Source organism: Pan paniscus, chromosome 6 (assembly GCF_029289425.2).
Source record: "Pan paniscus chromosome 6, NHGRI_mPanPan1-v2.0_pri, whole genome shotgun sequence".
Taxonomy (NCBI): domain Eukaryota; kingdom Metazoa; phylum Chordata; class Mammalia; order Primates; family Hominidae; genus Pan; species Pan paniscus.
In genome coordinates this window covers 151,345,001-151,359,270 of record NC_073255.2, presented here as the reverse complement: position 1 = coordinate 151,359,270, position 14,270 = coordinate 151,345,001, and the positions used below count along the sequence as shown (strand labels likewise).

General features: G+C 33.3%; 1 protein-coding gene across 23 annotated transcripts in view; it reads right to left on the bottom strand.

Moving 5' to 3' along the window:
- The window catches only part of FOXP2 (forkhead box P2), a 608,228-nt gene that overhangs the window by 147,057 nt on the left and 446,901 nt on the right, over positions 1-14,270 (bottom strand). For all 23 annotated transcript variants that reach the window (XM_034963386.3, XM_063605582.1, XM_034963391.3 and 20 more), the window contains one exon: positions 13,977-14,066. In XM_034963386.3, the coding sequence (XP_034819277.1) occupies positions 13,977-14,066 (90 nt within the window). The remainder of the gene's footprint in view (positions 1-13,976; positions 14,067-14,270) is intronic.

The following is a 14,270-nucleotide window of genomic DNA, read 5'->3' as shown; positions in this document are numbered from 1 at the left end:
TAAGTATAAATAAAAATATTAAAACTTAAAACCCTATAACCCACTGAACTTTAGTCACATTAATACACAGGTTTGCATATTTCTAAATTTTCCTAGGAAAAAAACAAAATTTATTTCACTAAAGTATTTCAAGTCATAACATCTCTTTTCACATATCCCTAGGGTCCCATGAGTCAGTACTAATATATTTGGTAAACTATTGGTTGCAGAAGTTGCTAGATGTTTGCCCCAAAATTCATCCTTCTATTTTTCTCTACCAAAAGAGCCCCAACTTTGTTCAATGTGACAAAGTGCCTGACTAAACATGATCAGCTTCATAGACTCAGTTGAAGTGATGGGTATTCATATGATATTGTTCAGGATGGTGAAAGAGAAACAGAAGTCACTGTTTGAGGCTTCTGAGAAAGCTGGTTATTAAAGGGGACAGCTGCAGCTGGTCTGCACCTATTTTTATTTTGCCCTTTCTGTTTTGTCATTCCCTTCTTTTTGCCTAAAACATGGGCATAATGCTTGGAGGAAGGAGAGTTATCTTGTGGCCATGAAGACAAAAGCTACATAGGGGCAGAGCAGGAAGCTAGCTAAAAGGAACCTTGGTCCTCTGTCTCATCCTTGAGCAGTTGTACCAGTCAGCTCTGGACTACTTGTCTATGGAGTTCATGTTTCGTGACAAAGATAAAATCTATAATCCTAAATAGAGTAGCTAATAAACTTCATAGTAAATTTAGATAATATTTTAGTGGAAACATATATAATTCATGTGGCTGAGGCAATAGATATAATTAAATCATAAAAATTATATACCAATAAATCGTGTAGGAAGTATAGTTTCTTGATATTTGAGAAACCCTCACATCATCTTACTTGTAATCACATATATTTCTTTTTTGTTTGTTTGTTTTTTTTTTTTTGAGACGACGTCTCCCTCTGTTGCCCAGGCTGGAGTGCAGTGGCATGATCTCAACTCACTGCAACCTCCGCCTCCCGGGTTTGAGAAATTCTCCTGTCTAAGCCTCCCAAGGTGCTGGGATTACAGGCACGTGCCACCACGCCCAGATAATTTTTTGTAATTTTTTAGTAGAGACGGGGTTTCACCGTGTTATTCAGGATGGTCTTGATCTCCTGACCTCGTGACCCGCCCGCCTCGGCCTCCCAAACTGTTGTGATTACAGGCGTGAGCCACAGCCCTGGGCCAATCACATATATTTCTAATACCATTTTCTCAAGCAGGTATCTCACTTCCGGTTCCCTAGTGAAAGTATCATTGATACGTAGTGGCATTAGAAACATGATTAATATAGAGCAATGAGGAGTATATTTTGTTCAGAAAATAGGTAGGAAGTAAGGGATTTATTGTAAGCAAACAATGTGTGTATAAAATTCATAAAACAGAAGATAGAATCAAAGAAGAAAATATTTAGATAAAGATAAAAAAGAATCAATTGTTATTGCTAAAAAAGTATGTTTTATGCTATCTAGCCAAGAAAAGGAATCATTAGAAATAGTATTTCATAAAGAGCCTGCCTAACGGAAGCAGACAAAGTAGTAATATGAGAGTTGGATAATGTGACCTGAATCATGTCTTCTAATGATATTCATATCTGCTTCTAAGTTTTTTTCTACAAAAACAGATAACCTGATAAATCATCATACTTTAATACTTGTTTCATCAGTTGAATGGAAGTGATACTGTAGTCTTATAGGACAGAGAAGGAGCAATACAGTTTGCAAAATCCAATTCAATTTGGCAAGAATTTTATTTAGCATCTACCATGTGTCAAGCATTGTGGTAAGAAGTGAAGTTATAAACATGAATAAAATGCAATCTCTGACATGAAACGATTTAGAGTCTGCGATTGAGCTAGAGAAGTAATCAGATAACTGTAATAAAATATGGTATAATCTATCTTTGTAACTAGTATATTTGGGATAATAAAATAAAAATGCAATTCTGGATATTCACTTGTGTGAGGAGGGATCTTTTTTTTCTTTTTGATGCATCAGAGAAGACTCCAGGGATTAGGGGCCTCAAAGTATGTATAGGAGTTTGCCAATCAGATAAGGGGTGTTGGAATGACCTTCTAAACAGATGAGAAGCAGGAACAAAAACAAGTTGGTATCAAAGTTTGCATAGTTAATGATGCCCTGCAAAATGCCTGGCATATGTAAAACAACCTATTCATTTGTGAATGAATGAATGAATGAATGAATAAATGAACAAATAAATAGTATGTTTGGAGAGCAGTAAGGATTAAGTCATGGTTGTAATGTATCAGGTGTATGATGGTGCATAGCACCAGTCTATGAAAAGCCTTTTGTGACATGCTGGGGTTGAAGAACAGGGCAATTTTTACATGATTAGGGCAGAGGAATATGACACTAACAGATCAGAAGGGCTTAATGGCTGGAGTCTACACAATGGCGTCAGGAAAAGCTGATGAAAACATTGGACTGGGTAAGGAAAAACAAATAACTTCACTTTGGAATATGTTGATCCAGGTTGAGATGCCCCAGTAAGCAAGTGAAAAAACACATCTGGAGCCTAGGAGAAAAGAGGGGCTTGATAGAGTTATATACAAACACTGGTCTATAGACTCAACAAATTTATGGAAAACCCATGATGGGCCAGATAGTGGAAATGTGAAGATGAATAAGGCACAGTCTTGGCCCTCAAGAAGCTTATAGTAATTATGATTCGGTGTTATACATATAAGAATAGATGCATTAACAAGACATATAAGTAATATATGGAAGGGAATAATTAATTCCACATAGTGTGTGTGTGCTGGTGAGGATGGGGAGGATATTAAAGGAGACTTCACCAAGTAGTTGACACACAATTGAAATTTAAAATATGCAAAAAAGATTTCTAGATGAAAAGGTGAAGAAAGCCCTATTGAGAAAAAAGAAGGGAAGGCCAGCTGCATGGAGACATGAACCGATGTTTGAGTAACTATAAGTAGTTTGATATTGCAGCTCATATAACATGTAATAACTAGGTAATGGACAATGAGATCAGAGTGCCAGAGCCATTGCAGCAGACAACTATCAATCTATTGATTGATACTATATAATCCATCTTTTCTTAAGGTTTCTAATACCAAAGGGAAGCCCATTGAGCGTAGCAGATATATACTGAGGAGTTTAGGATGCAGATATTATTTTTAAAAATTAAAGATAAGAAGGGAATGAGTTCATTACTGAAGATTTTACATAAGAAATCATAATAGTAAAAATAAAATTCTGACAATATTGTTGGAAATGATCCTGAAAACGCTGATCAGAGAGAGACATCTCAAGAAACCTGCTCAGAATCCTTTTTAATTAGTTCAGATTTAGACAATAAATATATAAACAAACAAAAGTTAGTGCTGGGCTGAGATTCAATAACTGCTGCATCTGGAAGTAACCTGAAGTATCACTAGTTCAGCCTTTTCATTGCAAGGGTTGGACAACTGAATCCCAGAGAGAGAAAATCATATAGTATATTAATAGAATTTGGGGTTCACTGTTTTCTTGTTCCAAAAGAGAATAGTTCAGGGTTCCTATATACTACTCTGTAGGCCAGCTGTATTGTAAGCCAACTGTATTGTATCTCCTGGAGAGTTTTAAATATCTTTACTTCCAAAGATTCCATCCCTCATTCCTCAATTTTAATTCAGTAGTCTGGGATAGACCCAAGATCTCCATTTTTATAAGACTTGCAAGTAATTTTTTAGACTTGAAAATGAATTGTATAAACATCCTCTAAGACTGTGTATGGCAGTGGTGATTGTTATTGATTAAGGAAAATAAATTCTCCTGAAATGAAGGAAAACTTCAAATGATGGCCATGATTTTGAGAAACTATAATTTTAGTCATAGTTGAATCACCAGTTAATACGTTTTAAATGCTGGATTCTATGGGAAGAAGGTAGAATGTAGAGAGAATAATTTTGTCTTTTATGTTTGTTTGCTTTTACAGAGATATTCTATCCAAGAATTTGCTACAGTCTTTCTGTGAAACAACAGATTTCTTCATGTCAGCACATCATAATGTTCAATGTGTTCCTTGGTTTGTCACTTGAGAACGTGCAGTAGCACTAGCAGTAGAAGATGTCAAGGTGGCAGCTTTTACAGCAATGTAAGTGTCAGCATTAAAAGTGTAAGAATTTATATACTATGCAAAGGAATTTTCTGTGTATTTTGTGTTATCAAAATGCTTAACTATTAGGTATTAAAGGTTCTGTGTCTATACTGATAAAATTTAAAACTGTAAAAATAGGCACAATCAAATGACAAACTTAAAAACCAAAATACTTTTAGCCACAGCTTGATGTGATTCAAGACCTTTAACTGGATTTAGACAGAGGCTCTCTAACTGGGTGGGGGCAGGGTGGGGGCGCATAAAATCCTTAGTTCAGAATCCCTGAACCAAACTAGGAAACAATGAATGGCCATTAAAGTCTCTACTGATTTACTCAATATTTGTGAGAGGTCTCTTCACACTCAAGACACGGCCTTTCCCTATTCCCTTAAAAAGCATGCTAGAGGCTGGGTGCTGTGGCTCATGACTATAACCCTGACACTTGGGAGGCTGAGGCAGAAGAATCACTTGAGCCCAGGATTTAGAGCCCAGCCTGGGCAACATAGTGAGACTTTGTCTCTATTAAGAAAAAGAAAATGAAGAAGAAAAAGAAAAAAACATGCTAGGCAACTTTTACTCTGAAGGAACATTTCCCGGTAATTAATTGATGCCAGTGGAGATTTACAATTAAGGAGGATAAAAATTTTAAGACAGGGAACTTCTCTCAAGTCTTCAATAAAATAACAAGGAAAGTAGGGGATACTTGTTTGTTCACTTTGGGTGAACATAGATGAGAGATGGCAAGATTTGGTAGAATAGAGCTTTAAAATTCACAGATGTTATGGATTTGTGTGGTTATTTACATGTGATCTCTAAGTCTCTAGACATTGCACCTGTGTAGTTCTTCAAGCCATGAAACAATCGAGTAGCTAAAAAGTTGATCTGGTCTTTAGATTGCTGACTTCTCACACACATAACCTAATTCCTAAACTCATATGGATTTTTCTATCACTAATGTAGCTTTGCTGTTATCTACCTCACTAATGTAGGAGAACCTATAATGTAAAAAAAGTTTCTTTTTTGAAAATTTAAAATTAATCACAGGGCAAATTTTATTGAAATTTTTAAAGTTGTTAACTTGTATTAGACTTTGTATAAGGCAATGGTAGCTTGGTTCAAAACAAGGACAGTATACAAGAAAGTCTGCACAAACCTCACCAGATTTTTGAAATGGAATTTTTTTTTAATTTGAGGATTCATGAAGATCTATGGGTATACACATTGTGAATGTTGACGGTCTACTATAATTCTACTATAATTAGTTCTTATGAGTGGTTTCTACCTCATCTAAACAGAGAATACAATTTTCATTTTGAAAAATCCACTATACTATAGTAATTTATTAGCATTTATCAAGTGCCTTTGGGAAAAGGAACTTAGTGACCAAACATAATTTAACTTAAAATCATGTTAGATTCTTGTAATGAGCTTATATGATTTTCATATTAAGATAGGGTGACTTAAATATTTTGAAAGAACAGGCCGGGTATGGTGGCTCATGCTATAATCCCAGCGCTTTTGGAGGCCAAGGTGGGTGGATCACTTAAGGTCAGGAGTTCGAGGCCAACAGGGTGAAACCCCGTCTCTACTAAATATACAAAAATTAGTTGGGCGTGGTGGTGCATGCCCGTGACCCCAGCTACTCAGGAGGCTGAGGCAGGAGAATTTCTTGAACCCAGGAGGCAGATGTTGCAGTGAGAGGAAATCTTGCCACTGCACTACAACCTGGGTGACAGAGTGAGATTCTGCCTCAAAAAAAAAAAACAAAAACAAAAAACAAAAAACAAAAACAAAAAAATTTATTCCACATTTGTTTCATCTTTCCAAATGCTGTGCTTCCAAATTCAGCATTACTAAAATAATCACAATCAGCACAATCTTAGATGTTCTTAGAAGAACTGACCATTTAATACAACTATCCCAAGCAATTCTAGTTTAAATATTCATTTTGTAATAGATTTTCTGAAAAAGCAGACCAAAAGATTAAGGAACAATGAAGCCACTCTGATGACAATTTTTTAAAAAGCCACTATAAATGTCATAACAGGAGATTTCTAGCACTAAAAAGAAAAGGAAAAAGCCTTAGGGTTCCAGGTTCTTCTAAGTAGCTGAGATACTCAAGTGGAGAAGAGCTTTCCTATTGAAACTCCAACTTAAATAGCACAAACTATTCTTGGTGTAAGACAAGAATTAAATATTAGATACTGGATTGTAAGAATTGGCACAGTTTTATTTTGTTAGTAAAATGATATGTTAGAATATCTTTTAGGTTCATGATAGAATTAGATAGTTACAGATATTTAAAGTTTCTGTGTTCTTATGGGACCAAAGACACAGCAATAAAGTAAAATAGACAAGATTACATGATGAGAGAAGAAAATAAAATGGTAAAGGAGAAAAGAAAGCAGTAGAAAAGGTGAAGGGAGCAGAAACATTTTAAGAAAACCAATAGAAATGTGGAAGGTGGGTTGATAGAAATATATAAATAGAATCCACAGAGGAAACACAAATAATCTTAAATGTAAGTAAATTTCAAAATAATTTTACTTTTTGTCTTTAATCATGTGCTGACACTGTTCTTCACTTTGTCATTCAATTTAGCTTGTATAACACTTCCAAACATCTTAAGATAAAATTCACAGCCTAAGTCTTAAATCCTATAGAGAGCTCCCATAACAATATTAATGTTCTATTTCTTTCTTGCTCTCACTTTAGTTAAGGTAGAGAAGTCAAGGGAATATATACTTAAAATCCTAATGGATTACAGAAAGAAGCAAGTGCTTGGGTAGCTAAGAAAAGCGAAAATTTGGCCTCCTAAATAGCAAAGTTCTTCCATATTTAATTTATGGAAGTTCAGTATTATATATGCAACATACATTTTCTTTCACTGCAATCTGAGAAGCAAAAGTACATTTATTAATTCCCTATTTTCTATTTATCATCCATGTTAAAGCATGATTTTTCTCTATTCATTATTGATCACATTACTACTGCAGATCCTAAGAGTTACTGATGAATGATGAAGAATGAGGGGGATTTAAAAGTATCTGTGTTGCAATCAACTAAACAGTGTTTATGCAAAAATGTTCTCCTTCCTGTGGACATTGCTTGATGTGGCTGAAAAGCCTTAAATTTTATAAACTCTCCCTTTTGTTGACCTTCCTTAATAAATCCAATGCTAATTTGATTGCTCTAGTCCCCTCTTGTCTCTTCTGCTTTTTCTTCTTGCTCTAAAAAAATGTGAATGTTACTGAGCTCCTCTTTTCAAATTACCTTTTTCAGAAATCTCCTCTACTACCATGGATTCATCTATCACTTCTGTGTTGTACCCCAAATGTTTCTCTTTAGTCTTGACCCCTCTGTCAAGCTTTCTTTCAAATTTGCTAAAAGCTAGCTATTTCTACTTTCTTGTCTTGCCATCTCCTCAAACTCAACATGTCTAAAGCTTAAGTCATCATCATGCCTACCTAAATAGTTTTTAAAGGATTATCCTTATTCCAGGTTTCTCAAAATTCCCTTCCCTGAAAATATCCTCCAAATGTTCCATTGCTATCTTCACAGACCACTGCTTTGATAATTTCACTTCCTCATCAAAAAACTTTAATAGCCCCTTCTACCCAATCTATAAAATACTGACTTCTTGGCTTGACATTTTAAGCTCTATACAATCAGCGATGTGTATTTCTAACCCCCAACCCATTCATTATTCCATTAGTATGATATCTCTAGGCTGATCAAAACAAACTACTTACACTTGCCTAACCAGATCTCAGAATTTCCTATGTCTACATCTTTGATGATATCTTTAAAAAAATTCTCCATCAAAAATTCCTTTATCTACCAAATTCCTTTTCTTTAAGCCCAACATACATGCTACCTTCTCTACAAAGTCTTCCCTGACCACTTGTAGCCTGAATTGTTAATTTTCTTTTTTAAATGCTTATTGTTCTTTCTGTTTTTCCCATTTCTACAGCACATCCACTGTGGCCAATAATGTTTTTATTTGTGCGCAACTCTGAATATCTCCTCAACTAAGTCATAAGTCCCTGAGGACATTACACATGATAAATAATCACTCAATTTATACTGAATGAATGGATGTTTTTTTTCCTCCTCCAAATCTCCTTTGCTCCACTCAGCACAATCTCCTCCTTATTCATTGTTTCAACAAGTTCATTTATTGAGCTCTATTATTCACCAAGCACTGTGCTAGGCACTAGAGAAGAGTAGGGAATTCATGATTCCTGCTGTCATATCGCTTACAGTTTAATAGAGAAGATAAACATTAAAATATAAGTTTATGTTTGGAGAGTGTGAAGTGTATATGTGGCGGGAGCCTATAGCAGGGGAAAACACTCTAGTATTCCTTAAAACACACAATTACAACAAGGGCATACTTCAAATCATTGAAATAGCTGGGAATAGTAACAAATTACGGCCAAATGCTATGATATAGAATATATATCGTAACCTTGAATTAAATACCAATTTCCTGGAGGCTAGCATAATAGTAATTATTTATTAACTCCTTATCCAAGGATTTATGGTAAGTACTTTACATAATATAATTTTTGGTCTTCACTGCAATCTTGAAAGGTTGGGTATCTTTATTCCTATTTTAGGGATGAGGAAACAGGCTCCAAAGAGATCAGGTTATTCTATCCAAAGCCCTATTAATGGCAAGGGCAGGCTTCAGATCTAAAACACATGGTTCTTTCTTCTATATGCCATGAGTAGATCATACGGTAAGTTTTCCACACAAGCATGCTCAGTAGTAATGAGCTCAATGTCCCAGACCCTCCTCCACAGGGTGTCAGCCTTGAGCAGCTGGTCATGGATAGAAACATCATCATAGTTTAACAAAAATTGTATTCTATAACATTCTTTTAAATTTGCCTATTTCATGCTGCTTTTAAGAAATGTTCTTCACTGGAATGGGAAAATAAGAGCCACACAAGACATAGTCTGTTCTTGTAAACAGTATTTGAATTAAATTCTTTTTTTTATGATCAAGAAATAATGTATTAGACCTCCTGTTCATTTTTCAATACACAGAAAATATAAATAGTAAAGAATATCTTTAAAAACTTATTTCTAAATTTCTGGCATCATAATAGATCGCTCTATTTAAACCCGTATCTCAATTTTTCTGGCAATGCTGCTTTTATTTGGAATAAAATGTGGCTTAGCTTCTCTCCACTTCTTCTACATTATATTTAAAAGTAATACTGAAAAAGAAATATTCAATTTCATTCTTTATCACTACATAAATAAAATGTTATCATTTCCTAAAATACATTTTGTAATGCCTGATTCTATATCCCATATAAGTTAGTATTTTCCTCCAGAATATTTTACAAATTATAAACTTTTATAACTTATTCTTGATTTTTTACATATGATATGGAATTTCAGTATTGTTAATTAGTTTACTATAGAATTTCTGGTTTTGTCAGCTTTTGTTATTTTTAACAATTTGGAATGAAATAGTAAAGTAAAAATAATGTTAAGTTGCATTATATCAAAACATATTTCAATGTAGATTATTAAAGTAAATACATTGGTTAAATAATTTTTATGTAGCTTACATTTCTCATAAATTCAATTTATAATATTTCAAGGCATTAAACAAAACAAAGCTTCCTCAGATATACAGAATTATATTTGCGCAATGGTTTTCCATACATATGGGCTTTAATTCTTTGTTTCCAAGGCACGGTTTCTGGATGGGGCATGTTAATAAACAAATGTTTTGTAACAAAAACCAAGCAAACAAAAACATAATCCTTACTTCATAAGCTAATATCCAACAAGATATACCCAATCCTGAAAAATTAATATACCTCACTTACTTCAAAATGAAAACAAAATAAATATTTAACCATGGAATTTAAGATCTTGTTCATCAGTTAGCCCAACGTCTTTATTTTAAAGATGTTAAGTAACTTCCTCAAACTTATATAACTATTTGTGGCAGAGTCAGAATAAGACCCCCAAGTTTAATTCTCTTTTGCTTTTTACTATTCCATTCTTGAACTTCTTAAGACAGAATTATAAAAATTTTATAATTCAATTACCTATTAGAAAGGAGAACTTTATATTATATATTAACCTACAATGAAGGAAGTGATTACAATGCTAAAAACTAATATTCATCTAAGATAGCAAAGCAATGGCATTTACCTTAAATTTACGTCTCTGCTCTGCACAGCTGTTGAAGAACCACAAGTCTGTCTCATGGCTGTAAATGTAACAAGAACAATAATGCGACCAATTTTCATATCTAAACTAAATTAAGTAGATTTGTCATAGGCTAGAAAATTGAAAATGTATTTTACAAAAATTTTTTAAAATTTACAGATTATGGAAGTGTGCATGTGTGTATGTGCATGTTGGCATTTGTGTGTGTGTGGGGTGATGTGTTAACTTACTCTTTCTAAACTGAAAATTAGTTTCATGAAATTGAAAGGATTAAGTATTATTCTTTTTGGCTAACTTTCCTCATTATGGATCACTATGAACATATCAAGTCTAGGTAGTGCTAGGAGTAGATTTAAATAAATAAAACAAATTAAAGTGAGAAGCTGTCTTTGGCTGTTATTATTAGGATATGTTTTCTGGGATACACAGTAAGAATGTAAAGCAGAAACATCTGGTAATGCTTAAGTTAATATTGGCTCCCATTTGCATCACAATCTTTATATATTATTCATCAATATGCCATTAATCAATGTACTTGCTGATTGCACCTATTCAATTGGTGTTTCATGTAATGAGATTATGTAAACATGTTTCAAATACATATATTCAGATATCTATACATGAAAGTGAAATCACTACTACAATTGGCACTCAAGCTTGTCAGATGTGATGTTTTCTTCTTTCCATTTTGCATTAGACATGCTAATATCTATGCCATCTGTAGCACAAAATCCTGAACAAATGTAAATGAAAAATAATAGTAGATAAATACTAGTCTACTAAAAATAGACTCTGTACCATGACACACTTCAAATCTGGCCACCACTTCTTAACAGAGAAAAGAAATTCAGGTGAATGTTAACAAGCAACTGAATATTGTTCTTGTGACTTGAGCCATCAAAACAGGTTTTGAAATCTGTATTTTCTTTCAAACTTTATAAAATAGTTCTCTATCAAAACTATACTTCAAAATAAAAAATACAAAGTATCTCTTTTGGTCCTCTAAAGATGTTATGCCTGACATATTAAGAACCATCATAATCGATTAATACCAAATATCTTGCCTTGCACCTACAGATTTTGAAACATTTTCAATTATCCTTTTGAAATGTAAAGATAATACACTAAATCTATTATGAATGTTTGGTTAAACACTTGGTTAAGTAGAAAAAGATATAAATTTTGAGAGAATTATATAAGAAAACTTTTAAAATGTTAATTTCATATCAAATTATTGAAAATTTTAATGAAAACATCGTACCCTTTTTAAAAACATAAGTGGCAAATAGTGCAACTCATGCTAAATAATATTTGAAGATACAAGGATAAGCATTACCTAATATTCCTGTTTGACAACAGATGTGTAAGCTAGTATCAAATGCTGTTAAGCTTTTATTAGAGTTTTAATACAATCCCAGCGTGTCTCCAGTTGCTAAGCTTATCAAGTCCTATGAAATACTAAAAATGAAGGCTCACATTTTATTAATTGCAGTGTATATTTTGGTGAATAAGTCTCATTCAACATCCCTAAATTCTCATTCATAAAACTCAACTTCTCATTCCTATGATATTTTGGCATGAGATCTCATTAAAATTACAAACTAATACTGAAATGCTAGTTTTACAGTCTAAACAATGGAGATAAATTCAGATTAATATGCATCACAAAATGAAAAACAAGTGACACAATGAAAGTCTTTGTAATCATGGTCAGCAACTGCAATTGTTAAAAGGTATTTATAATAGTTTTAATCATTCTTTTATGCTAAAACAACAAAACTGGACACTTCTGCTCAAAATTTTACTTATGCATTGATAAACAAACAACAATTTCTTATTTTAGAGCCATTAATATTCCCACATTCTATTGTGGGTATTTTGTAAGGAAAAGTACGTATATTTTAGTCCAAGTATCAAATCTTGCCTTTCAATGCAACAACAACAAAAAAAAAAAAAAAAAAAAGAAAAGAAAAACTAAAGCCCAGCCATTCTTTCCAGAGATACCCTGGTAACCAGCAATATAGAAACTTCTACTGGACTTAGCTTTGGAGAGGAAGAAGCAACTGCGAATTCCTCTATTTTGTCAAGAAATATGATAAAATAGAATTAGGAAAATATATAGTGTTTTTTAGACACTGAAAACAGTAACTTCATTCCTATCTTTTGCTTATGTTGCCAGCATCTAATTCTCCTTTTCTATTCCAACAAGAAAGCAAAATTCCCACTCTGAAGCCATAGTGAGGATAAACATTTCATTTGCTATCTTCTGTGACTTCTATGTAAATTTTTCTCTGTCATGTAAATGCATGAAGAGACTCTCATGGAATCAGATAACTCCATGGAAATACTACACCTACGCTCCCATTATAAATTGGGGAAGAATACGATGGTGAGGAAAGTGACACAGAATTATTCATTAGTTAAAACAAAGGAATGTGAAGTTGCTTTTAAAAGAGAAAAAAAAAATGAAAAGAATCTTAAACTCAGGGTGATTAAATAAAACTTTCATTTCCAGTCATGGCAGACATCTGTACTCTGTTGAAACATCCCTTATCCCCAAGTCCCTCTTCTTCTCACCCACCCTCCACAGATGACTTTGTTCCCAGGAAAATCGGTTCTTATCTCAAATTTGTTTAGGGACCATACATTTTATCCAGTTTTTAGGTAATAACTAATTTTTGGATTGTATAGATCAGTAGCTTATAATTCTCTCTTATACAAACTAAGCTCCAGAAGGCCATCATGTAAGACTTAGTTACTAACATCTGTAAGTACACCTGAAAATAAAAACAGACAGCTGGGCCATAAAAAATTGTTTTTGTTTTTTTTTTTGTTAAAGCCACAAGAGATGTTAAAAAACTAAATTTGCCTTATTAGACATGTATATAACACATGATTCAGGAAAAAGCATTACTTATCTTTCAACAGAGCTGGTGAACACTTTGAGAGATGTTTTATGCAATTCCAGAATTTACCTTCCAAACAGTCAAAAAATATACCTCAAAAATGTTCCCTCCCACCCAAGAAAATGTCCCACATATTTTGGTTAAGAAGACTGCATAAAACAAGGATTATATTATGTAACAAAAGTTACTTTAAAAGACATACATACTATCAATTTCACAGGACAAACATAGTGAGTAAGGACAACAAACTCCAGAATGTGTTTTTATAACTGTAGCAACAGCAATAACTCCTTGGCAAACTCAAACAGTTTTTTTGGCAATCCTCGAAGTTTTCTGCATTTGTCACTTGGATACAACTGCGGAAGGGTTGTCTAAGACTTCTTTGTTTCCTTCCACACCATTTTACTATAACTTTGCTTTTAAGAAAAAAATTTTACATTTCAACCTATGTATGAATAAAATCCCACAAGGGGGTTTTATGCAAAATTCTTTATGCCTATGTACACCAAATATGGTTCCTATGTATTTTTTGCAAGGAGTTACCTTGTAAACTTTTAAAATGTATGCCAATAGAATATTATTTTTTTCTCCTTTAAGAAGATAAAATGAATTCTCTTTATGAATTAAAATTACCTACATATGCAAATGTAATAATTTCCTGTATATATACAACTGGGTCTGCACATCTGTTATCATTATGAACATCTTTTAAAATAAGACCCCAAGGACAGGAGTGCTTTACTAACCTGCAGTGGTCTCTGTTTATCACTGCTCTTAGGAGATTTCAATCCACTTGTTTGCTGCTGTAAAAGAAGTTGTCTTGCTGCCTGGAGAGCCTAGAAGTAAAAATGAAACCATATCTAAATATTTTGTTGAAAGTTAAGTTATCAATTATCTCTTGGTTAATAGTAAAAGGCTTCAATGTACAAGAGCTCCCATATTCCTTTCTAGAGAGAATCATTGTTGTTTATCTTCTAATATGAAAAAAATTGCCAAACACACATATTTAACTTTTTACTCCAAATCACAGAGAAACATGC